We start from the raw sequence: 24,911 nt of genomic DNA on the forward strand, positions 1-24,911 counted from the left end.
ATTTTCTCTTCAAAATCGCCTCCTACCGAGCCTAGGATTCCAATCACATCTCTGTTGTCATCGCAATTTGCGATGATTTGTTCGCAAATGCGAACATAGACAATTCGCAAATGCGATCAAATGATCGCAAATGCAATCTCTGTTGTTCCCAGGCCATCTTCGCAATTGCGAACAAAATGTTCGCAAATGCGACCATAACATACCAAGCCAGAAATCACAAATGCAATCCCCCACCTCGCAATTGTGGGATCTGCAGACCACACCAGCAACAAAGGGTCATCATCTATTCTCCCAAGTCCAAAATCAGTCCGTAGCATATCTAAAACTCACCCGAGCCCCTCGGGCTCCAAACCAAACATGCACACAAGTCCAAAAATATCATTCGAACTTGCTCGCACGATCAAAATACCAAAATAACACTTAGAACTACGAATCGGACATCAAAATGTATGAGATTTTCAAAGAAAATGAAGAACATGCAAATTTATAACTGAACGTCCGAATTATGTCAAATCAACTCCGTTTTGCACCAAATTTTGCAGTCAAGTCATAAATAGTGAAATGAACCTATTCCAAGTTCCGAAACCGAAATTCGAACCCGGTAGTAATAAAGTCAACCTACTGTCAAACTTAGAAATTCTTTAAACCTTCAAATTACTAGTTTTCAACAAATCACGTTAAACCAAGTTAGGGACTTCCGAATTCGATTCCGGACATACGCCCACGTCCCAAATTACGATACGGACTCACCGAGACCGTCAAAATACAGATCCAGGTCTGTTTACATAAAATGTTGACCATAGTCAATTCAAATAAATTTTTAAGGCAAAATTTTATATTTTTTTCACATAAAAACTTGAACAAGACACGAACTGGGCACGCAAATCGAGAACACTAAACAGAACTAGTCGAGATCTCGAAACGCGAAAATAAAGGCTAAAACTCAAAATGACCTATCAGATCATCATATTTCTTGAGATTAGAAGGTTAGTCCCATAAATTATCCTCCTTTATTTGCCAATTTAACCTTATATCTAGCTCATCATTTTATTATAAATAAAAAAAAATATCACACTTCGTTATCTCACTAATCACAATTAATAAGCCTATCCTCACATGAATGCTTGTTAGGCTAACTAACCTGAGATGCCCAAAATACATATATCAAAATACAATAAATTTTAGAGTTATATCAATCAATAAACATGCATAACACAAACTCAATTTACTCTGAACTATTAGATTATACTGCTGACATATGATGTGATAAAATAAATAAAATACCTAAAAATATCACGATACTCTAAATAAAAAAAAGTTACAAATTAAGGAGCCAAAATCATCAAGAGTCTCAATAAGTCTGCAAATACGTTATCATACACATGGCTAATGATGTTTGGCATATTTCGATATGTGTTGATGTTACTTTACCCATGTTTTAACCGCTTCTTGATGTTATTTGATCTTTAAAATGCCCAACATGGTTTAATTATTGGTTTTATGACTAATTGAGTTGTGTGTGGTGAATTAGGGTGTTTGGAGTGCAAAAATATGAAGAAAAGGTGCTCTAGGTAGAGGAAGAGAGATTGGATGCGTCGCATCCATCTAGAAAAAGATCAGTTCGCGCACCCTTAGCAGTGAAGTCAGCCCATAGCATCCGCCATAGCATCCGCACCTGGGCAAAGCTGAGATGGAGGAACTAGGGGTGGATGCGTCGCATCCACCCTCGCATGCAAAGCTGAGAAATAGAGGACAAGGTGGATGCGTCGCATCCACCTTCGCAGGCAAAATTGAAATGGAGGACGAGGTGGATGCGTCGCATCCACCTTAGCATCAATCCCTGAAGCCGATTTGGACTAGGAATAGGAGAGCTTTGGCCCACGACTTTTGTACGCAATATATAAGCCAAAAACGCCTCCTTTAGGTTATCGAACATATTGGGAAGAGGGAAAAAGCCACGAAAAAGCTGTGGAGGCCGGAATTCATCAAGTTTCATCTTTCTCCTACCAAACTTAGTAATTTTTATGTTTCTTTATATGATTTGTTGTTTGGCTACCATGTCTATGTGGAGCTAAACTTCACGTTCTAGGGTTGTGGTTCTTTCATGACTATTGTTATTCGGATATTGATTTTGACTTCTTGATTTATCATATTAGTTTATTTATTCAATCTTGCACTTAATTATTTAATTGCTTGATCACCAATTGAATATTATCTACGAATCTAGAATTGAACTCGAAAGTGGGAATTCTATATTGCATATAGGATTGAGTAGGGCAAGTTCTTGAACTCGGGCATCGGGGAACGGATTCGTGGTTAGGATAGACATATACCTAATTGCCTTGCTTGGTTGATTTACAGGAATTATAAATGCGTTCTTGTTGATTCTAACTCCATAGACATATAGGCGTTAGGTTAGCTTGAATAGGCGAGTAAGAACTCGACAGATTCTTATGAGCAATATTAACCCTGTCAACCAATAAGCTAGATAAATTAGTCGGTCAATTCAATTGAAGAATACAATAGGATTGTTAGATAGCCCATAACCCTAGATCGTTTTCATTACATTGATATCATAAAAATCTGCTCTTTCTCTGTTCAAAGTTTATTATTTATATTTTTCTTATTTAATTAGTTAGAATAAAATATTTTTAGATTTAATTCTTGTTTAGATAATTAAGATAGGCTAATTTAGTTAATAGTTAATCATAAGTCCTCGTGGGTTCGACATCCGACTTTTAGTCACTTTATTACTTGACGACCGCGTATACTTGCGTGAGTGTGTTTGGTCGCAACAAGTTTTTGGCGCCGTTGCCGGGGACTTAGAAATTTGCTATTTTTCTAGATTAGACAATTTTTTTATCTATTCATGTTTTTTTTATTATTTTATTTTAGTTAGTATTTTTTATTTATTTTAGCATGGCATCTTGGAATAAAAATTGTTCGAATGATGGTTATTCTTATTTTGATGATCCTTGTCCATATTGTGGAGGACCCCACTGGTGGAAAAATTGTCAGAATGTTCCCAGGAGCGAGTTGTGCGCACAATCTCAATCCTTTGAGTGGAATATTTGTAATATGTGTGGTGGTCAAGATGGCCATTGGGATGGTTGTCCTAATTTTGTTCATCCTTCTCTGAGCCCTTATTATGATCTTTCTAATGATATTTCTGAGTTTGATAGGGGCAATGAAGTGCAGGATATGGAGCCTGATGCATATATTAGGGATATTCTGAGGCAAGTAGCAGAGCAACAGGATGAACTCAAAAAAGATATGAAAAGAATGAGGGCAGCAATCACAAGAATGAAGGCCAATATGGAAGAATTGAATGAAGAGAGCGAGTACCAGCAAGAGAAAATTTTTGAAAAAGAGGAGATTTTGAGCCAAACTTGGCTGGCAGAACAGGCTGAAAAGTTAGAAATATATGAAGCTCAACATGAGGAACTTACTGATGGGATGAGACACTTTATAGAGGGAAGATCTAAACTGGGACAAGGGATCTATAAATTTGTCACTACTATTCACGACTTGCAAGATAAATTAAATGCAAAGGTTGTTGCGTCTATCGCCCAACAAAATAGTAATGAGTTGTCAGAAGCTGAAAAGGAGCTTATACGCCAAATTGAGGAGCTAAAAGTGGAGAGCCAATCATTCGAGCATATTTCTGTTGATGATGCCCATGTTGAGAAAAGTACACTAGAGCCATGCGAGGTAGCAGATAATGTTATATTTGAAGACTCTAATGTGTGCACATATGAGGATATAAATAGTAATACAATTCTAAAGTTGGGGCGTGTTGGTCCTCATTCTAAACATTTTTCGACATTGTATTTGGATGATGACATGGAAATCGAGTCATCTAAGCCTTTGGAGGAGTCAATGGAAGAGGAACATGATGCCTATATTTTTGAATTTGTCATGCCAAAAAGCAAAAAATACATTCCTCATCTAAAGGCCGAGAAGTGTAGAGTGAAAAATTTATTACTTGGCCTGGTTATCTTTGTAGCCCCACCACTGGAGCATAGCCGCAAACTGGATGCCATGTTAGGGGCTCAATTCATAAGTTCGAGGTGGAGGCAAAAAGTGGTTCACGTCGTGCCGCTACGTTAAATCAGGCGCTTGTTGGGAGGCAACCCAGCGTTACTGCTTTCTTTTATTTTTGTTTACTTTTTATTTTATTTTATTTTTATTATTTTGTAGTATTTATTTTTGTTTTGTAGGATTATGAGCATAGGAAGCAAAGCCATTAGAAGAGTGCAAAAGCGAGCTTGATGGTGAGGACTAAGTGTGGGGTGCCCACACAAAGGACGATGCCTGGGGGAAGTCTGAGTACCTCGTGAGCCGCTATTGCTTCGGCCTTTGGCCTACCAGGGAGTCTCGTTTACCCTCTTATTATTTATAATGTGCATTGAGGACATTGCAAAATTTTAAGTGTGGGGTGAGGAGATCGTTTGGATAAGTTTCTGTGCTATTTTAGCTTAGTTGTAGTACTCATTCTTAAGTGTAGTAGCTTTTGTGAAGGAAAAAAAAAAATGAAAAATTAGAAAAATTGGACTTTTCCCGACGATTGATCTCCTAGACAGTTTTCTTGAGGGATTAAAGTCTAAACAAAAATCCAAAATATATCTTTTAGCTTTCTTTAGGTAGTAATAATCCCCTGTGGTTTTTCTTTGTGCCTCGGTTCTTTTCCATGGGATGTAGTTTGAACCGGGTAGTTTTTTTCTTTCCGAGTAGATTAGGAATTTAGGGAATAAAAGGAGCAAGAATGATGAACCTAGGCGCCCTTGACTTGTTTGATAGTAACATATTTATACTTTCGCATGTGTAGTATCTTCTGTATGATTTGAAATTATTGATGATGCCTTGTTAAAATGGATAGCATGTTTTGTGGCGCTTATTTCTCATTTTCTTGACTTGTGTTCACTTTGCGCTTAATGCTTAATATCTCGTGGCTCCGTGAATACTTGCATTACTTGAGAGTCGGAATGTAACCGTCCTTAATGAGTCATGTGCCATGTGTGGTGAGGTTTTTGTGTAGTCCATGTATTGTACTTGTGTCTAGAACTTGCCCGGTATGTGAGTTGAAGCGAAATTTTAGGTGATGCTCGGTTTGAAAAATGATTTTAGGCTTTCTTTGATCTTTTTGAGCTTATCGCTTATCACAAATAAAATCTATCCCTAGTTAACCCTTTTGAGCCCGTAGACTTTTTATTTGGTACCCACATTACAAGCCTATACCCTTTTTATTCTTAATTGACATTGTTTTGATCCTTTTACCTCTTAAAGCACTTTAATTGTTAGATGAGCGCTAAAAGAAGCAAGAAGGGACTAAGTGTGGGGTGACTTTTGAGTGGAACCAATGAAAGAAAGAAGAGTGCACTTATTTTGTAAAATAATACACCACTAGCGGAAATTGAAAGAGAAAAAAAAAAAAAAATGAATAAATTGTTATCTTGTTCTTGCTAGTGGGTATGAATTAAAGTAGTGCTTAAAGAAAAAGGGACTGTTTTGGGGGTGATATTGTTTGTGAAATTGAAGTGGTGTTGAAGAATTTGCGCTTAAAGTAATTTTGTGATGTATTAAAGTGCTTAGGAGGGTGAGTCACTATTCCTTAAATATATCCTACCCGTCCCTTAGCCCACATTACAACCATGAAAAAGTCCTAATTGATTTTAGATCGAGCGAGCTTACATTAGTAGAGATTTACATTAAGGGCAAGCCTATGGTACTAATTTCATGCATGTGACTTCTTTGTGAGAGTGAGCGATTTTCTTTGATATATGTGAGTCATTAAAATATATTTGATCATGAGATTCGAATGTGTGGATTGAACTCGCTCTATTGTTCTTGTTGTGAGGGCACATGGTTTCACGAGGGATAGGTAACGTTATTAGACTTCTCTATGATGTTGGGTGTTCAAGCCATGAGTGCATAGTGACATTGAGTCGGTTTTTGAGGTTAGGATTGTTGTGAGCATGTTGTCTTTGTTCGAATATTTTTAAAGAAGGGCATAAGAAAAGGGAAGTATGTGATGCATAGCCTAGAGCCTAATTGTTGCAAATAACCACGGTCATAGGTGCAGTGTGCTTTGAATGATAAGAGCTTAATTTTGTTTTGTCTACTATAGGATGGTTTGTTCGAGGACGAACAAAGGTTTAAGTGTGGGGTAGTGATGTTTGGCATATTTCGATATGTGTTGATGTTACTTTACCCATATTTTAACCGCTTCTTGATGTTATTTGATCTTTAAAATGCCCAACATGGTTTAATTATTGGTTTTATGACTAATTGAGTTGTGTGTGGTGAATTAGGGTGTTTGGAGTGCAAAAATATGAAGAAAAGGTGCTCTAGGTAGAGGAAGAGAGATTGGATGCGTCGCATCCATCTAGAAAAAGATCAGTTCGCGCACCCTTAGCAGTGAAGTCAGCCCATAGCATCCGCCATAGCATCCGCACCTGGGCAAAGCTGAGATGGAGGAACTAGGGGTGGATGCGTCGCATCCACCCTCGCATGCAAAGCTGAGAAATAGAGGACAAGGTGGATGCGTCGCATCCACCTTCGCAGGCAAAATTGAAATGGAGGACGAGGTGGATGCGTCGCATCCACCTTAGCATCAATCCCTGAAGCCGATTTGGACTAGGAATAGGAGAGCTTTGGCCCACGACTTTTGTACGCAATATATAAGCCAAAAACGCCTCCTTTAGGTTATCGAACATATTGGGAAGAGGAAAAAGCCACGAAAAAGCTGTGGAGGCCGGAATTCATCAAGTTTCATCTTTCTCCTACCAAACTTAGTAATTTTTATGTTTCTTTATATGATTTGTTGTTTGGCTACCATGTCTATGTGGAGCTAAACTTCACGTTCTAGGGTTGTGGTTCTTTCATGACTATTGTTATTCGGATATTGATTTTGACTTCTTGATTTATCATATTAGTTTATTTATTCAATCTTGCACTTAATTATTTAATTGCTTGATCACCAATTGAATATTATCTACGAATCTAGAATTGAACTCGAAAGTGGGAATTCTATATTGCATATAGGATTGAGTAGGGCAAGTTCTTGAACTCGGGCATCGGGGAACAGATTCGTGGTTAGGATAGACATATACCTAATTGCCTTGCTTGGTTGATTTACAGGAATTATAAATGCGTTCTTGTTGATTCTAACTCCATAGACATATAGGCGTTAGGTTAGCTTGAATAGGCGAGTAAGAACTCGACAGATTCTTATGAGCAATATTAACCCTGTCAACCAATAAGCTAGATAAATTAGTCGGTCAATTCAATTGAAGAATACAATAGGATTGTTAGATAGCCCATAACCCTAGATCGTTTTCATTACATTGATATCATAAAAATCTGCTCTTTCTCTGTTCAAAGTTTATTATTTATATTTTTCTTATTTAATTAGTTAGAATAAAATATTTTTAGATTTAATTCTTGTTTAGATAATTAAGATAGGCTAATTTAGTTAATAGTTAATCATAAGTCCTCGTGGGTTCGACATCCGACTTTTAGTCACTTTATTACTTGACGACCGCGTATACTTGCGTGAGTGTGTTTGGTCGCAACAGCTAATAAAAGGCATCTGAACAGAAGGAATTTACAAGATCCAGTTAAAGCTAACAAGAGTCATATTCCTGCTTCTAAGCTGTATTGTAACAAAATAAGATAGAGAACAAGAATTTCAATAATGTTGTCTCATTATGCAGCGAAGCCTCTTCCATCTCTTTTCTGCAAATGTCACTCAAACCAAAACTGTTGCTTCTTTTTCTTTTTCCCTAACAATGAATTTTCATGTGACATATCATATTATTCACCAAAAGAATCTCAGAGAAATACATATACTTACATACAACACACAAATAAATGATTTAATATAAATGTAGTAATATACTTATCAGAATTTTGCTAAGATTCTTTCTAGTAAGGGTTATATCTAAAAAGAAAATGAGTATAAATTACAACTTAGTAAAATATAAGTATGATGAACACTGATTTATCTACTACCAATAAAAGTACTCTTGCTAGGTATAAGATCAAACGTAAAATACAGAAAGATGAGAAAAGAAAAAAAAAAGAAAAGAGGAAAAAAATATTGTAGTCTCTATAGACTTTTCACTAAAAAGAACGAGGATTCTCATTGAATCAGATTGGTGCGAAATACATATGCTCCTTGTGATGTCTTAAAAAAAAATTGAATTGACATGGCGGCAAACATGAATCTAGGCAACCCCGTAAATTTGCAAAAGATAAATCTCCGAGCTGCCAATAAAACGACACACCATCAACACACGACTGGCAAATCAAGTGAGAAGATATTTTTTACACAAACCTCAACACACCTTAAGTCTACTCTGCCAAGAAAATTAAGCACACTATGCACAATAAGGCTCAATAATTTATTTCTATAAATGGTCTAATTATTTAAAACCTCCCATTCGCCCCATCCCCAATATATTAAACAATAAATAACAAAAGGACCAAGTTGTTCAATCTTACTGTATTAAGCATTAGAAATAAGCAAACAAATGATAATGGTTTGCTACTTCCAAGAATGACAGGCAAACTACTATACAGAATTTTTAAAGTAAAAATATGGCACAGTTTGAGCCTTACCTGCTGTAGTGTTTATCGTGGAATATGTTATGTAGCATTTGAATGTATTGCAAAGTAAAAGACAGATAATTTTATTAGGTGCTCACTCAAATACAGAAGCAATGATGGAGATAAACCACAAACAACCACACGGTCAAGAATGTGACAATTGAAAAGGGAAGCGCCGGAACAGAAAGGGGAAAGCAGATGATTAGATACAAATCAAGCAGCTACTTTGCTATTATCGTAAGAGCACAACATGCCTTCCTATGTGCACAGGTAGGGCATTATGCTTGGTAATAATTAATTAATCACTACATCCAAAACTTTCATTCTCCTTCATAATTTATCACCCAACAAGAAATGAATATATGGAACTATTAAAGCTCGTACTTCAGTAGAAACCAACAACTTTCATTTACCGTCAAATTTCAATATATTATTCCACTTCAGTGGTACTTCGAAGGATTTTACCAGCAAATCCTTTACTTTAGTGGGAAAACAAAGATATATGAATAGTAAGTAATTTTGTCGTGGAGCTAATAACTCTAAAACATGGGTGGATGGGTGAAAGCAGGGTTGAACTTTGGACATGTTATTTGACTCTGCTACCTGCACAAATTGTGACAAAAATGACAAATATAATCAAAAGAAAACTACGCGGACAAATTGATATTCCAGAAACTGGTATTCAATTTATGAAAGCAAAAAGCACCGTAAAAATTACAAGGTTAAGCGACAAAGAAGGAGAGGATGGGCGAATTTTGCAGAAAGCAAGAGGCTGAAGCAGAGCAAATTATGGTATCATGGTAAAGCAGAGCAAAATTAACGGCTTGTTTGGATGGTTGTAACCTATTGTATTGTATCATATTATTACTTTAAATACAATGTTTGTTTTGATTGTAAGTTAAATTTTATGGTATCGTATCGTTAAATTTTATGGTATCGTATCGTTAAATTCATCCTTATGTAACAACAAAAAGTGCTACTTTATGGAACGCCGGATTTTAATATAGTGGCATACTTTATGGAACGACTTGGAAGCCATGCATAGAAGGGAAGGAGCGTTTGCCCTATGAGAAGAAACGCAAAATCAAAGCAGCTTTGGAGGGTTAGTTTTCCCACTGAATAAATGAGAAAATTTTGAACTGTATATATTTCTTCTTTTTAATGAACGATTTTGGGTATTTCAGAGGGAAAACCGATTCCAACTGAGCTCAGGAATGAAGAGGCTGCTCTTCGCAAAGAAATCGACCTTGAAGATGAAAATACTGCTGGTATGTTAATTCCCCTTTTGCTTTTGCCCATCTTTTGTTTGCATGTTTTTTTTTTTATATAGTTTAGAGGGCTGATTAAGGATCCGGCTACATGTCTTGGTTATTTGGTATACTTGATTGAATTGGGAATGGAAGATGTCTAGGATAGGAAAAGAAGTGCCATGTTTACTGGAATTTGTTTAAAATGATTGATATAAATAACTTGAAGGGATTTGTGGCAAATATTTACACCAAGGGTGTGACTTAATGGACAATGAAACTGAAATGAATCGTGGGAGATAAGGGTTCAAATCATAGCTGAGTCAATAAAACGCCTCAAACTCCATCTACTTTATGCACTTTTATAACATCTATAGGCTTGGAGAAATAGTGCTTTGTTGGTTGAAAATTGTGGAACATTGGTCTGCTTAAGTGAATGCAAAGAAGAGGAATTTATTTGGTCTTCTTATGTGATATAAATTTTTATAGTTGTAGAGTATGAAAGGGAAGGTAAGAGATAAGCAATGAGGAGTGTTATGACAGATGATAGAAGGATATGGAACATAAAATAAACTGGAAATTATTAGATGCCGGAAATGCATGAGAAAGGGGATTACATGCCTTATTCACTTTTACTTCTGCCTATAATTTGTCTTAGTATCAGTAGGTCAAAAAATTAGAGTACGTTCTATGAAAATCAAATCTCCATCACAGAGAAGCTATGTAAATTTTGGCATAGTTCTCCTTTATAAAGTGTAGATCTGTCGTGAAATGCATTATATATTAGATATGATTTGCCTCCTACACTTTGTGCTGTTTGAATGTCTTGGCTTACTAGAAAAGTGTCCCTAACGTCATTGTTACCCTAAAACACAAGGCCAGGGAAGAGCCAAGGAATTGTGGAAACATTAAACATGAACTATCTCCTTAACAGCTGCACCTTGTGTGGTTAAAGAAGTTCAACATGGCGATCTTTTTCCTTTCTTGAACCGAGTTGATTCCTGCTATATATGGCTCTTTCTTCATCTTTCGCTATATTCTGCTCCTTATCCTTTGCCTATTGTTCCTCACTTCAATGGATCTCATGTTTCAATATCATATTCTCTGATCCTGTGGTGGATGATCATTTCTTACCTTTTTCTTCAGCTTATAGTATCAGACTTAGAATACCTTTCTCCGCCTTTTGGCTAAAATCAACTATAGGTCATTCTGCTTCATTGCCAAGTTGCCAGGACTTTTTGGTTGTTTTGGCATTCAATGGCGGTGTCTTCCTAGGGTGCGAGTTAATGTCCCTCGGGAACATAGATACATGCTGTTTGCTGTCGTCCGCTGGGGTTAAGTGGACCTTATGGAAGAAAGGAGAAGTTCCATGTTCTCAATTTTTATTTATCAACCGTATAAAAGAAAAAAGATAAAAAAAGAGTTGTTTTAGGATTTGTTGTAGAGCCAGTCCCTGAATGGAAGTTTCTTTGCTCTAGACAACTCCCTTTTGGTGTTAAAGACTTTGCGATTGGAACCTATAACCTTTACAGTCATTGTTCCTTTAATGCTGTATTTTCTGTCATGCGCTCTCTCTCTCTTGCTCTCTCTTTCTTTCTCTTTGTTCTTTTGAAATAAGTATTCCAGATGGAGATGAGGTAGTTTCCAATTACGTTACTCGTTGAGTTGAACGTGCTATGTATTTGCTAGGACTAGTCTTTTATCTTTTTTAATGTTGTTGATGCAGTACCTCGATCAACTATTGATGACGAATATGCTAATTGTAACACTCCTCAAATCTATAAAAGTTTCAAAACACGTTAAATATAGATTATAATTTTTATAATCTTAAATTATACTTTTATTATGGATTTAAACTCATTGATTTTTTAGTTACTTCTCTATTTATAAATAATTGGATATATAATTAGTGGAATATTAATGATTTTAATATTATTAATTAAAATATTATTAATAGGAAGATGTGGAGGTCGAGTATTAGGGTTGTAGGCTAGGAGGCAGTTGAGTCGTGCCTTACTTCGTACCATTGTGGGACTAGCCATGTAGGGTTTTTGGCTAAGATAGCTAGTGGCAATGTTGTGGCTTACTATTTCGCTTTTCAGTGCATGCTCTATTTACTAGCTATCGCTTTTGCTTTGCATCTTTCTTCTAGATTTCATGGTGTTCCTATTTTTCATATGATTGTCGTGGTGATACTAATATTTACTAATATTATCTCCCCTTGCTTTGCATCTTTCTTTTGGATTTCATGGTGTTCCTATTTTTCATATGATTGTCGTGGTGATACTAATATTTACTAATATTATCTCCCCTTGCTTTGCATCTTTCTTCTGGATTTCATGGTGTTCTTATTTATCATATGATTGTTGTTGTGATACTAATATTGCCCCCTTTTTGTCCTTTTGTCTTTTTCTCCTTTTTTTTTTTTTGGAGCCGAGGGTCTTTCGGAAACAGCCTCTCTACTCCTTCGGGGTAGGGGTAAGGTCTGCGTACATACTACCCTCCCCAGACCCCATTAGTGGGATTTTACTGGGTTGTTGTTGTTGTTGTTAATATTATTAATTATTAAAAGCAGGTATAACTAAATACTACTTAAGTCAAAAAAAGATAAAAAAAAGAGAAGCACGTGCCAAGCTAAGCCCATAAAGGGCTGTTGGACCAAACAGAATAACCTTGCAAGAGGGGTAAATAGCCTTACAAGAACCAAACAGAATTAACATTCTGTTTGTTCAAAGAAACAGAGGCAGCGAAATTCACGCAGGCAACGAAAATTCTAGGGTTCTTTACAAATCACTAATTCTTGAACTCAGTTATATAAAATTCCCCATTGTCAATTATCTTAAGGTAGTGGTAGGTAAGAATTGAATAGTTAATTCCCTTCTTTATCTGTATCAACAGTAAAGTTCCGTGTTTAGGTGCGAAACTTTAAAATTAATTGAAATGCACTGGTTGTTGTAGAATCGATTATTTGACTGGTGTCAATTGGACTGGGGCCTACATATTGGCTCAAGAAGTTTTGAGGTGAGTTGATATAACCCTTTACTAAAGCGGTTTCTCACAAAAGCACGTATACAAGGTGTTGGATGAATTGCTTAAAAAAGTTTATATTTACTTAATTGGAGCGAGTGAGTACCTATTAACTTAGAATTGTTCTAGCAAAAGTTTAGATGATTTATTATGATATATGTGCATAAATTTTCAGATTTTTGTGTTATTCTTATATGCTATTTTCATATTGAAAATTTATGAAGAAGCAAGAATCTTTAGAAATACTTTTGAATGTTTATTTCATTCTTATGTCATGCTTTACATTTAAGGATACCAGCATGAGTATGTATAAGATGTTCTAGAAAAGATTTAGACTTGAAAAGTCACAAGAAAAGTTTTAGAAAGAAAAAGATTTTGGGGAGTATCCTTTATTTTGAGAAGGGGTCATCGTCCAAGCCGAGGGTCCTGACCAAGGCATTGACTTTCTGAAACTACTTGTGCCAAAGTAGGGAGCACACGAGCAAGGATCTCGTTGCTTAGAATTTACCTAGCCAGGCTAAGGTATGGTACATGAGCGCTGAGAACCATGAAGCGAGTGGCACCTCGAGGATTGGGCCTATTCGATCAGGTTGGGATCGAACCCATGCCGATCACACGGTGACTAAGACAAAAATAGGTCAGGATAGTTGGAACTCCCAAAGTATAAAGTGAAGTATTTTTTTTATAAGAAAGAAAAAGAAAAGAATTTCTTTTTAGAATATTCATAAACTGCTATTATGCAATTATTTTAGAATTGTTCTTATAAGCTTTATGTTTTACATGCATTTAGAATCTTTGCTCGTAATGTATATGTTATTAAAGTTTCGTCCCCTGTCGTTGAGACTCACTAAGTACAATGGATGGTACTGACGTTCTCTTTTGGGAACCTACGTTGTTATGCGGTACAACGTAGGAACCGGTTTTGCAGGCGAGCAGGCTACGGGTTAGGACTTCCCTCACTTCCAGTGCTATTGGTGAGCTCCGCTTTTGTTCGTGGAGTACTCCTTTGAGTCGTCATTATTTAGCTATTTCTTTGTTTACTTAGAGAACTGGCTAGGAAATCTCATGTCCTGAGCAGTGCGTCAGTTTATCAGTAGAGGCTTCATAGACACAGTCGGTGGGTTAAGATTCAGATGTTTTTGATAATAACTTAGCAATATTTCATTGGTTACTACGAATAAAGTTTTGGAGTTGGTTTATTTTAGATATTTAAATTAATTAAAAGTATTTGGTTACAGTATTGCCTTGTGGCATATAAAGTTTGAAGTTATAATAGATTTGATAAGCGTAGATGGTTCGCTCGGTCATGTTTAGTGATCGGGTGCCGGTCCCAACTTGTTCAGAAAATGGGTCGTGACACTAATGCAACTAAAAAAGATCCCAAAATTTTGCTTACCACTTCAAGAAATCCTAGTGCTCCTCTTACTCAGTTTGTCAAGGTTGGTGTACCTATCTAAACCTAGTCCCCTAACCCCCCCCCCCCCCGTTTTATCAGTCATTTATTTGATAAATATATTTTTTTCAAGGTAATGATTTCTCTTGTTGTCCTTCTCTTTATTTTTTCCCCTGTTGTTGTATGGAGACAGGAATTGAAAATTGTGTTCCCTAATGCTCAGCGGATGAACCGTGGTGGTCAGGTTGGTTTACTATTGTGAAGTCTATTCTTGTTTGATGCTTTAATGCATTATGAGCTAACTAGTGATGGCTTTTGGAGCATTATAGCTTAAGAGTTTCATAATATTTAGAATTGGAGCTATTTTGTATCTAAGAATAGGACGAGGTGTTCCTTTAGTGTAAATTACAGTTTAGACTTATTGGTATATGTACATATTTGTATCTGTATGGACATGTTCAACCTAATGCTGGGGTTTAGTCAGCTTAATAATCTTTACTGGACGCTTTTCAATCTTGAAACTTGACCTTCTTTAAACTTATTCCATTGTACTTGGGAAGATTTAGTTAGTGATAATGTGTATTTAAGAAAGCTAATTGTTTTTGCACTGTCGCGTACTAGTTCAATTTTGATACTGTTCCTCACTTCCTTTACCCTTGGCTCTTTATGTGGTTGGGACTTGGGAATATCATTATATATTACAATAAAATGTAGTATCACTATGATTTTTGAGAAACCTGTTAACATAGTCCTTCCTCTTTGGTGGGAAGAAAACAAATCAGAATCTTATATGCTACAGTTTTGAGATTGATTTTCTCTCCCTTGTTTTACTTTCCGTTTCCATGTCAGTCCGTTCTTCTACTGAGCATAAAATAGGGAAGATCAGCACCCAAGGGTGTGGCCTAGCGGCTAGCAGTAAGGAATGGGCATGAGAGATCAAGGTTCAAATCCCATCAGAGCAGCAAAATACCTTATGTGATTTCTTTCCATTTGTAAGCCCTGGTGGATAGAGTTAGGCATCACCTTGAGCCGATCTTATTCAATGGATTATGACTTCTTCACTTAAGCGTTCTATCGAATTTTCATTGATGGACTAGTGGACTCATTAGACTCATCTAGTGGATTAGTTGAGGTGCACACAAGCAAGTGGGATGCCCCTGTTATTTAAAAATAAAGGAACATCAAGATAAAAGGGAAGAAATTGGATCGATCCTCCTACATGCTAGTTTGAACGATGATGATCCTCTCTCTCTCTCTCTGTGTTTTTTATATGTCAATCTCCTGTTATACTTGGCAGAAAATGGGGCATTTTGGAGAACACTTTACAATTGGCATGTTTATTTCACAAGGTTTTACTGATTACAAACAAAATTTACAAGGTTTGGCACTTTGGTTAAGTATTTCTTGGGACAAGCCAATAGTATAGGCAGCTGGGCAGCTCTCTCTACTATCTCTCTAAGACATTATTTTTTGTGTGTTGTTTTATTCTAATAGTCTCTACTCCATTCTATTATATGAAAATAAAATGTAAGGAATTGAAGTAACCTGTATCAGCTTTGTGTCTTTGCTTCAGAAAAATTGAAGTGGCCCGTATTTTACTCCACTAGGGCAAGGACATATTTCAGTCGCACTTACTAATAGAATATAAAAAGAAGAGAGCACATGGCAACGGATGCCACATATTTGTTTTGTATAGAAATTGCTGTGACTCTTCATCTTCTGGACGTTTCTTTTTTCAACGGGGAAAATGATTTGGCTTAAGCACTTCATAACTTTTATGTACTTGCATACGTATTTAGTCCTATTTTATACACTTATTATGTGTTTGCATTTTAGACTCTTTTTCCTCTTTTTGCAGGTTATATCAGAAATAATTGAAACCTGCCGAGCTCATGATTTTACAGATGTAATTTTGGTCCATGAGCATCGTGGTGTGCCTGATGGTATTATCATTAGCCATCTGCCATTTGGTCCAACTGCTTACTTTGGATTGCTCAATGTGGTAAGTGGTCTTACTCTTCCCTTATATAGTTCCAGAAGTCTTATGCTGGCTGTGAAGAGTTGCAGATGATGTTCTCATTTAACCATTTTCATGCAGGTCACGAGACATGATATAAAGGACAAAACATCTGTTGGAACCATGCCGGAGGCGTACCCACATCTGATTTTTGACAAATTGTCAACAAAGGTTACACCTAACATCCTTTTTTGATGAAGAGTAAAACCTATCATTTTTTTCATGCATTTCCAATGGACTTGCTAAACATATTAACAAAAGAAACAAGATGTTTTCTCCATATTAAAGTTTATAGCTTCACAATGGCTCCCAGTTGGTGACATATTGACATCAAGAGTTTTTAATTTGGTTGCTTATGTCTGCAAACAATCCAATCCTAGAAGTTTTAATTATATATGAATGTCTGGAGTCTTTGTATTCTTAGTGTAGCATCTAATATACTGTTCTATACTAACCAGGAGTATTTTGATCATGCAGCTTGGTGAGAGGACAGTTAACATCCTAAAGCATTTGTTTCCAGTACCCAAGCCTGATACAAAACGTATTATCACATTTGCTAATCAGTCGGACTACATTTCATTCAGGTTAGTTTCTTGTTTGTAGTAGTTAAATTACTTAAAAATTAATGGTGTCATACGAGCAGAATGAAGCTTGTAAAGTGTATCTTTGGCATTGGCTATCCTTAAACAAGTAGATATATATCTGACTTCTGTTTCAATAGATTGCACCCGACCATGTTCTATTATTTTTTCTTTTTGGTAACATTTTATTTCTTTTTCAAAGTCCATCATTTCAAGGATGTCTCTTTTAGTTGTTTCAGTCATTAGATTCTACACTTTTGTTCTAGCAAGCTTAGCATAGTGAATCTTTTAGAAAATCGTTAACCTTTGTTTAGTTCTGTCATGGTGGTGTACATGGATTTGCCTGAAATATCCTAACAAATAGAAAGGTGGCAAGATCCAAGATATGCATCATAATTCTGCGTCTCAAAAAGTTAAAAGGAGAAAAGGATAGACAATACAAATGGATTATGACAAGGCGTATCCTGGTTAAATTTCATAACCAGGAATATAACAGTAGCTTTTACCACTTTACGCTCTTGATTGTTTCAAACCACCAATCTCATGGTTGGAGGTGGAGGGTCTTTACCACTAGGCTATCCCTTGTGTTGTCAAAGAACTCTTTATATAGACCTAAGCATTAGATTGAAAAGAGAAGGGCCTTTTCTGATTGACAGAGAGGATAGTTGAAAAGGAGGTTAAGTTTTGATCATTTACCAAATATACAGCTTCTTCTTTTCCTCCTTGCTTGGTATTAAATTTGATCGAAACATGCAGACATCACATCTATGAAAAGCACGGAGGTCCAAAATCAATTGAGCTGAAAGAGGTTGGTCCTCGATTTGAACTACGGCTTTACCAGGTAACCACAATTCAAATGAGATTTGATTCATCATTCTTGTCCGCATCCGTGTTTATGTATAATTCTGAAACTGTGTTATAGCTTATCTAAGTTTATTAGCAGACCGACATATCTATATAATTTTCCTCGTTGTATTTTTTTGGGGGGGGGGGGGGGGGGGTTGTCATTTTTCATATCTACATATTCCTTATAGAAAAATTCGGAATGATAAAAAAAGAAAAAAATGCTGCAGGCTCTCGTATCTGTATCATGATAATGGATGTCAAGTAACTAGACTGTAAGTGATATTGGACCCTTGTCTCCATGAGTTTATTAATCTGTGATTTCTCTTGTTTGTGAACAACAACAGCAACAAACAAACCCTGTTTAATCCCATATGTGGGGTCTGGGGAGGATAGTGTGTACGCAGACCTTACCCCTACCCTATAAAGACAAAGATGTTATTTTCGATAGACTCTCGGCTCAAGGAACAATAAAAATAAAGCAACAAGCGATAGCAACAGTAATGTAATAGGGTAATGGAAGCGAATGGCATGACAAGTAATAAAGAACCAGGAATAAGAGAATACAGATTTAGTACTAGTATTATTGGTAAGCCTCACAACTACCTGTCAACCTACCACCTTAATCCTCGACCTCCACACCTTGCTATAGTGGGTCATGTCCTCAGTAAGGTGAAGCAATGACATGTCCTGCCTAATCATCCCTCCCCAATACTTCTTTGGCCTACCCTTGCCCTTCCTCAGGCCCGCCATGGTCAACCTCTCATACTTCCTAACCGAGGCATCTATGTCTCTCCTCTTCACATGCCTGAACCATCGCAACCTCGATTCCCCCAACTTGTCCTCCGTAGAGGTCACTCCCACCTTGTCCCTAATAACGTCATTCCCAATCTTGTCTTTCCTTGTATGTTCGCACATCCATATCAACATCCTCATTTCAGCTACTTTCATCTTCTGGACATTGGACTTCTTGACGGGCCAACACTCAGCTCCATACAATATAGTCAGTCTAACCATCGCCCAGTAGAACTTGCCCTTAAATCTAGGTGGCACATTCTTATCGCACAAAACCCTCGAAGCTAACCTCCATTTCATCCACCCCGCTCCAATGCGATGAGTAACATCCTCGTCAATCTCCCCATTGCCTTAGATTATCGACCCAAGATACTTGAAACTATCTTTTTCTCTTGTTTGCGAAATTTGTCATATTGTTTAACATCATTGTTTTGGTCTTAAAGACTCCGCGCTTGAAATTGATATTGTGGAGGACGGTGGAAGTTAGGAAAGACCATATCCTACTTTCTTCCTGAACACAAGTGGTGAAATATTCAGCAGTTTGATATTTTCTTTTTCGCAGTTCTCTGATTTGGTGCCAGATATTAGTAGTAGTTTTTTTTTTTTTTTATGAAGTAAGGTGTTTCATTAAAAACAAGCATCAAGAAGATGCATATTTACATAGTTACGGAAGGCCTAGTTACAAAAGACAAAAACAAAAGAGAGAAGCACCCTATACAAAGTGTCAATCTAGGACAAAAGTACTAACAAAGTCCAAAAAATGCAAAAAAGTTCAAGTAGCCATTTTGCCTTGAGAGAGTGATTTGGAGTTGAGATGCCATCAAAATATCTTCTATTCCTATTTGTCCATAAACACCAAAAAATAGCTGTAGGAATCATCAACCAGATTTTCTTGACGGCCGTATTAACTTTCCACAAACTCCAACTAATGTGTGCCTGTCTCATATTCTGTGGCATAACCCAACTCAGGCCAAAAATATGGTAGAACATATTCCATATAGTAGTTAATCTACCTGTAATCTCTGAAAGTTCTATAATTTACATCCAATTTGATGTAAGATAATAGTAGCGCTTCATACTATTTACATGTTACAGTGTAGTTCAACTTTTGTGTGCCTGACAGTTTCTGATTCTAAATAGATCATTTTCTCCATTTTAAAGTATAACATGGTCGAACATAATGTCCTCATCGAGATGCATGATTTTCTTCCATAGCAAGTTTCCAAGTGCTTGTGCTGTCTCTTTATTGAATGTCAATGTACATAATGTACAGCTTTCATGCTATGTTAGCATCATGTGATATCTTTTGGTTTTGCTGAAAGTCTTGATCAGCGTTCCATCTGTCGTGTCTGATCAAGTTACTTGTTTCCTTTCTGTAGATAAAACTAGGAACGATGGATCAGGATGAAGCTCAAACCGAGTGGGTCATAAGGCCTTACATGAACACATCCAAAAAACAGAAGTTTCTAGGGGACTGAAGCTGCAGAATATAAACTTTGAAGCCCCCAAGCATTAACAGAAGTTGATTTCAAACTTTGGTGGTCGTTGCTGCCAAAATCAATTTTGTTAGCGAGAAAACATCACATAGCAAGATATGTGTTTGATCATTGAATCGCAGGAGAGCTATATATCTCTCGGTTTGATCATTGATCATTGCAAATAGGTTAAATAATGCAATATTTACGCGGAAATATTTTTTCTAATATCTCCAGTTTAACGCTGATTAGTTTATGCAAAATTTTGTTATGGAACTATTTCTCCTAGTTTGTTAAACTAAATTCTTTGTTATCGTGTTTCTTTTTAAACTGCTTTTATTTTGCTTCCCTTGAGCCGATGGTCTATCAAAAACAACCTATCTACTTACTCAAGGTAGGCGTAAGGTTTGCATACACACCATCCTCCTTATACCTTGCTTATAGGATTACAAGGATTACAAGTATATTGTTGTTGTTATTATTGTTTCGTTAAACCAAACGACCCCTTAATGATTATGTTGAAAAGTTGTGCGTTGAAGTTGCGATGCTGCACTAATCTGTTTTGAGTGCTAATCATTAATCCCTTTCTTCATTCGACCCCATTCTAGTTTGCTAGTTATGGAGTGGCTCGAAATGGAAAGGTTAAGGAAGATATTCCCACCTTGCATCTCTCAAGCTATAATAAGTTACTTTCATGATAAGTCAGTTTCATGACAATTCCAGGACCAACTGCTATAATATTTTTTGGTTGACAAAGCCTCGCCTTCTCATTAAAAAAAATTGCAACTACTGCCAGAAGGTTTCCTTTCTTCGAGTATGAATTAAGTGTAAGATTACTGGACCACTTCAAAGCCATAGTGAATAACTTGTAATCTTTTTTCCTTTTCTTCTGGAGCGAGGCTTTTACTTGTATCAGCTCCTATTAGGTTGTTACGGAACTTTTAGATGAGATAATCATACAATTAACCATGAGAGCAGAGTATGCAGAGTCAATGAATTTTCACGTAGTTACCCCATAAAAAAGATCAAGCTCGTTCATGTGGCCACACTTCAACAAGTAATGTGGGATGGTAGTTTTTAAAAAATATCAAAACCTTCACCACATCTTCTAACTGCCATAAACTACTTTTCCCAAAAAAAAAAAAATTAAAATTTTTTTTTAAAAAAAAATCAGCAAACCATTAGCTATAACTGTGTAATTGTGTTCCTCTTGATGCTTATTTTTTAGCAATAAGAGGTCAAATAATCACAAAAGAAATTTGAGTTCCAACACCAGAAGCATCCTATGTATTAGGATAGAAAAAGAAACTACTCAATCTTTGTTAGAAAATGCTTTTCTGTTATCTTATTAGCTTCATTCAAATGTTAATAATGTTCTTCACTTTTTATGGTTACTGAACTTGTAGTCCTTTTCCTGCTCTCTACAAGTACCACATAAATTTTTCACATAATGTCTCATAATTTAAACATTTTTATAACTCTATTTTTAGATATTTGAATTACTTTTAGTCAAATCCCCGCACCCGTATCCGTAGCTAGATACATAATCCCAATCTTAAAATTTGGATCATAGAGGATTCAACCTCTAGATCCGCATCCGTATCGGATAACTACAACCGAGTCCGAGCAACTTAGCTAGAGAAACTAACTCGTTGATACACTGGGAAAGATGGACTATTGCTCTGCTAGTAGTCCTATACATAACAATATAGTGAAATCATAACACTTGGAAAGAAACTCCTAGATTGTCCAATTTGTTTCCCCGCCGAAGGGGAGTGCCAGCCAGGATACATAGCAGAAATATTTTTTTTGAATGATCAGGACAAAAAAACAAGTATTTTGATTAAGACTTACGCTGTGCACAAGTGGTTCTACAAAACTTAATGCATGTAGATATTTATATACATCATAGTTCTAATCCATTGAGTCAAGACTTGGTGCATACCAGCCCAACTCTTCTGTGATCTTTTTCATTCTTTCTTCTTGTCCTTTTGAATCTCCTAATGCTGTAGTAAATGGGTATATATAGGTCACTTTTGTGGCCATTGCTCTATAGGCAACTGAATCTCCTTTCACCAAAAATTCTAAAACATCTCTGCCGAATCCTCCATCTACCTCAGCCTGCAAATATTTTCCTGCATGCAATTGTTTCCATCATCAGCAAACAGGAATTTTTCTTATTCAGTCCTAAATTCTAATTAATCAATGTTTGATGAAATAAATGTTCAATACATCTTGATTTCATTTGAACACTTTGTGATCTTTTTTGCAGTTTCATCTGTATCTATCTAGTCATTTCAGGCATCTATTGCATATCGATCGAGTAAAGTGCAGTGTTTGATGCATCTTCTTTTAGTATGATTACCATCAGGGATATCTTCAATAACTTGAATCATTGCATTCTTCTGTGTCTTCAAAATGGCGTCCTGCAATTGCTGCAACGTACAGATGAAGAATTTAACAGACAGATAGACAATTGCGAACAAAATCAAAACGACTATCGGAAGTCTACATCTTATTTACCGTAATAGCATTGCCAGTAGAATTTTGAGGAATCATCCAGGGGAAGGCAGAAGAAGAAGACTGGGGATTTGTCGAAACACACCCCGGATTAACTGAGGGGCAAGGTCTGATTTTTCTGCAATAGCAGGCGACATGCATAAACCATAAGCCAATGGAAGAAGTAAACCTTAATTAATTCAGCAGCCTGCCTTTAGATAATTGTCTCAATTCTATATATGCAAGAGAACAGAATGGTTGTACTTTTGGAAGCTAAATTAGCAACATTAATTATATCCCCAAGTAGGCAAGGAGTGCATCGCATATTTTACTTATGGAGTTAAATTAACACGACGGTCCCTAATACAGTATCTAAAACTACAAAAAATCAGATTCAAATAACAATTGGAATTACGAAATAACACTATAGACATTAAGGGACTAGGTGAATTCCAAAAAATCTATACCTTGTCTATTGAAGTGACTTTGTGACAGTAGCATATTTGAGGATGAGTACATGAGGTACCTGCTACAAACTACTAGTACCAATACTTGGTAAACATTCTTAGCCGAGGAGGTTCGCAACTAGACTATCTTCCTGCAATAGGCTTCAGCATTTATAGATTCTACTCCTTCAACGTAACGGAATAATGGATCATGCGTGTGTTAAGCTGCCGACAATGACAAAATTTTACCTCTAGCAGTTGACAAAATTAACTTAGCTGTGCCTCCTTATTGAATTGTGAACGACCACATCAAAAAACTTGAACTGTTAAGGAGGGACAGATTTCTATAGGAGTGTCAATTTGAGCCCAAACCCATTCAACCCGCCAAGAGATTAATGGGTTGAGCTACAACATTTAACTCATGGGTCTATTTGGGCTGCGCCCAAGTTAACCCATTATTTTTTATAGCCCATTCTGACACATGAAGTAGCCTAAATACAACCCATGAAGCTCACCCCAAAATAATAGGATCCCAACCCAACTTATCTAGAAATTTACTTAGTTACTACCCACCCACTCACCCCCACTCCCCGCAAAAAATTTTTTTTACTGTATTTTCAATTTTCTGTTTTTTCGTTTTCCTGCACCACCCACCCCAACCCCTGCATAAAAATTTTTTTACTGTATTTTCAATTTTCTGTTTCTTCGCCCTAGCATGTTGAGATTATTTATGAAGTGGTAATTGTGAAACCTGCACCATCTCTAACTTATCTAATATCATGTTGAATTGTGCGACAATCTTATCTAAAAATTTAAACAGTTAGGAAATATAAAATTTATATTTACTTGTCTCCAGCACGTCTCCTCACGTGGGACTAGCATATGGAAATTCATTGTGATAGACGGTCGAGGTGAGACCTGTACTCAGAACCTTAGTATGCTTTGATATGCATGTTGAATTATGTGAGTAATGTGACTATCTTACCTAAAAGATTTAAACTTTAAGATAGATGGTCGTACAATTCAACACAGTAGCTTTAATTACCATGAGTTACACAAACAACTCCGACTCGGACTCTGCAATGAGAGAGATTTAAGTGCCCATTTGACTTTCCTCAAAGTGCAAAACAGATAATTAACAACATTATTATAAACTTGATTAGGATAGCTAAAATGAGGAAATAGAGAGCGCAGAAAATTACCCATTTTCGAGTCCAGTGGGCAAGTTCTTGGATTGTGAGAATGGGGTTGTGGGAACGAGCGAAGAAGATTTGGAGTCGAGAAAAGGTATCGCCGAAGAAGACAAGGGAGTGACCAGCGAAACAGCAACTGCTAAAGGGAGTACCTTGGACCAAAAATATGGTACTGTTGCTACGGATTGGTGGTGTTCAACTTTAGTAGTAGCTGCTACATTGGTCGGCGAATTGTGTTTGGCAGTGACTTTGGGAAGCAGCGGAAGAAGCTGACCGCTCATTCCAAATGCCATGTTTGATGTTTCTATTTCTTTTCCGTCCCGTCTATATGAAGCCTACTATTTATGGTCCACGGAATGCCACGTTTGACAACAGATACTTTCATGAATCCCATATGTTTGCTCTTGGTTTTGCTCTTTTAGGGCCTACTTTAATTTCCTTATTGTTTAAAATTACTGGTTTTATAAATTTGAATTTGTTTTGGATTAGGTTCAACAAAGAAGAAAGCATTTTTGTATCAGTTTCTTTATACTCAAATTCGAGATATTTAGTTATAGATGGAGAAATTTCATCAATTCTACCCTACTTATTAACGGTGCTCTATAGACATTTATATTTACAAGTCCAGTTACGTTTTTCTCTTTTTGCAATAATATGAAATCAAATTTGGTGCCGTATGATATGGTACGAATCAAGTTATAGAAAAGTTATAAAGCGATCGACTTTCCTTGATCTTTGAAGATATACAAACTTAATGTGAATTTTCGTAAGCTGTAACTGTTGAG

At 36.4% G+C, this 24,911-nt stretch overlaps 2 protein-coding genes and 1 long non-coding RNA gene across 3 annotated transcripts; 2 read left to right on the plus strand and 1 right to left on the minus strand.

Annotated features, from left to right (window-relative positions):
• The first annotated feature begins 9,329 nt into the window (after nt 1-9,329).
• On the plus strand, nt 9,330-12,479 carry LOC138907137 (uncharacterized). Its single transcript, XR_011414896.1, has 3 exons — nt 9,330-9,712; nt 9,795-9,878; nt 11,584-12,479. It is a non-coding gene; the product is annotated as an uncharacterized lncRNA (long non-coding RNA).
• A 66-nt stretch (nt 12,480-12,545) lies between these two features.
• LOC104112699 (uncharacterized) lies at nt 12,546-20,318 on the plus strand. Its single transcript, XM_070197398.1, has 9 exons — nt 12,546-12,665; nt 12,814-12,878; nt 13,798-13,858; nt 14,471-14,521; nt 16,136-16,279; nt 16,376-16,465; nt 16,772-16,878; nt 17,632-17,716; nt 19,893-20,318. The coding sequence occupies exons 4-9, from the start codon at nt 14,504-14,506 to the stop codon at nt 19,989-19,991; spliced, it is 543 nt and encodes a 180-aa protein (XP_070053499.1). The 5' UTR covers nt 12,546-12,665; nt 12,814-12,878; nt 13,798-13,858; nt 14,471-14,503; the 3' UTR covers nt 19,992-20,318.
• A 1,396-nt stretch (nt 20,319-21,714) lies between these two features.
• Nucleotides 21,715-24,442, minus strand: LOC104112698 (thylakoid lumenal 17.9 kDa protein, chloroplastic). The gene is made up of 4 exons (XM_009622692.4): nt 24,136-24,442; nt 22,512-22,626; nt 22,354-22,423; nt 21,715-22,123 (listed from the first exon to the last, which is right to left on the minus strand). Exons 1-4 carry the CDS (start codon nt 24,417-24,419, stop codon nt 21,903-21,905), a joined length of 690 nt encoding a protein of 229 aa, XP_009620987.1. The 5' UTR covers nt 24,420-24,442; the 3' UTR covers nt 21,715-21,902.
• Nucleotides 24,443-24,911: the final 469 nt, after the last annotated feature.

The sequence above is a fragment of the Nicotiana tomentosiformis genome, chromosome 3 (assembly GCF_000390325.3).
Source record: "Nicotiana tomentosiformis chromosome 3, ASM39032v3, whole genome shotgun sequence".
Taxonomy (NCBI): domain Eukaryota; kingdom Viridiplantae; phylum Streptophyta; class Magnoliopsida; order Solanales; family Solanaceae; genus Nicotiana; species Nicotiana tomentosiformis.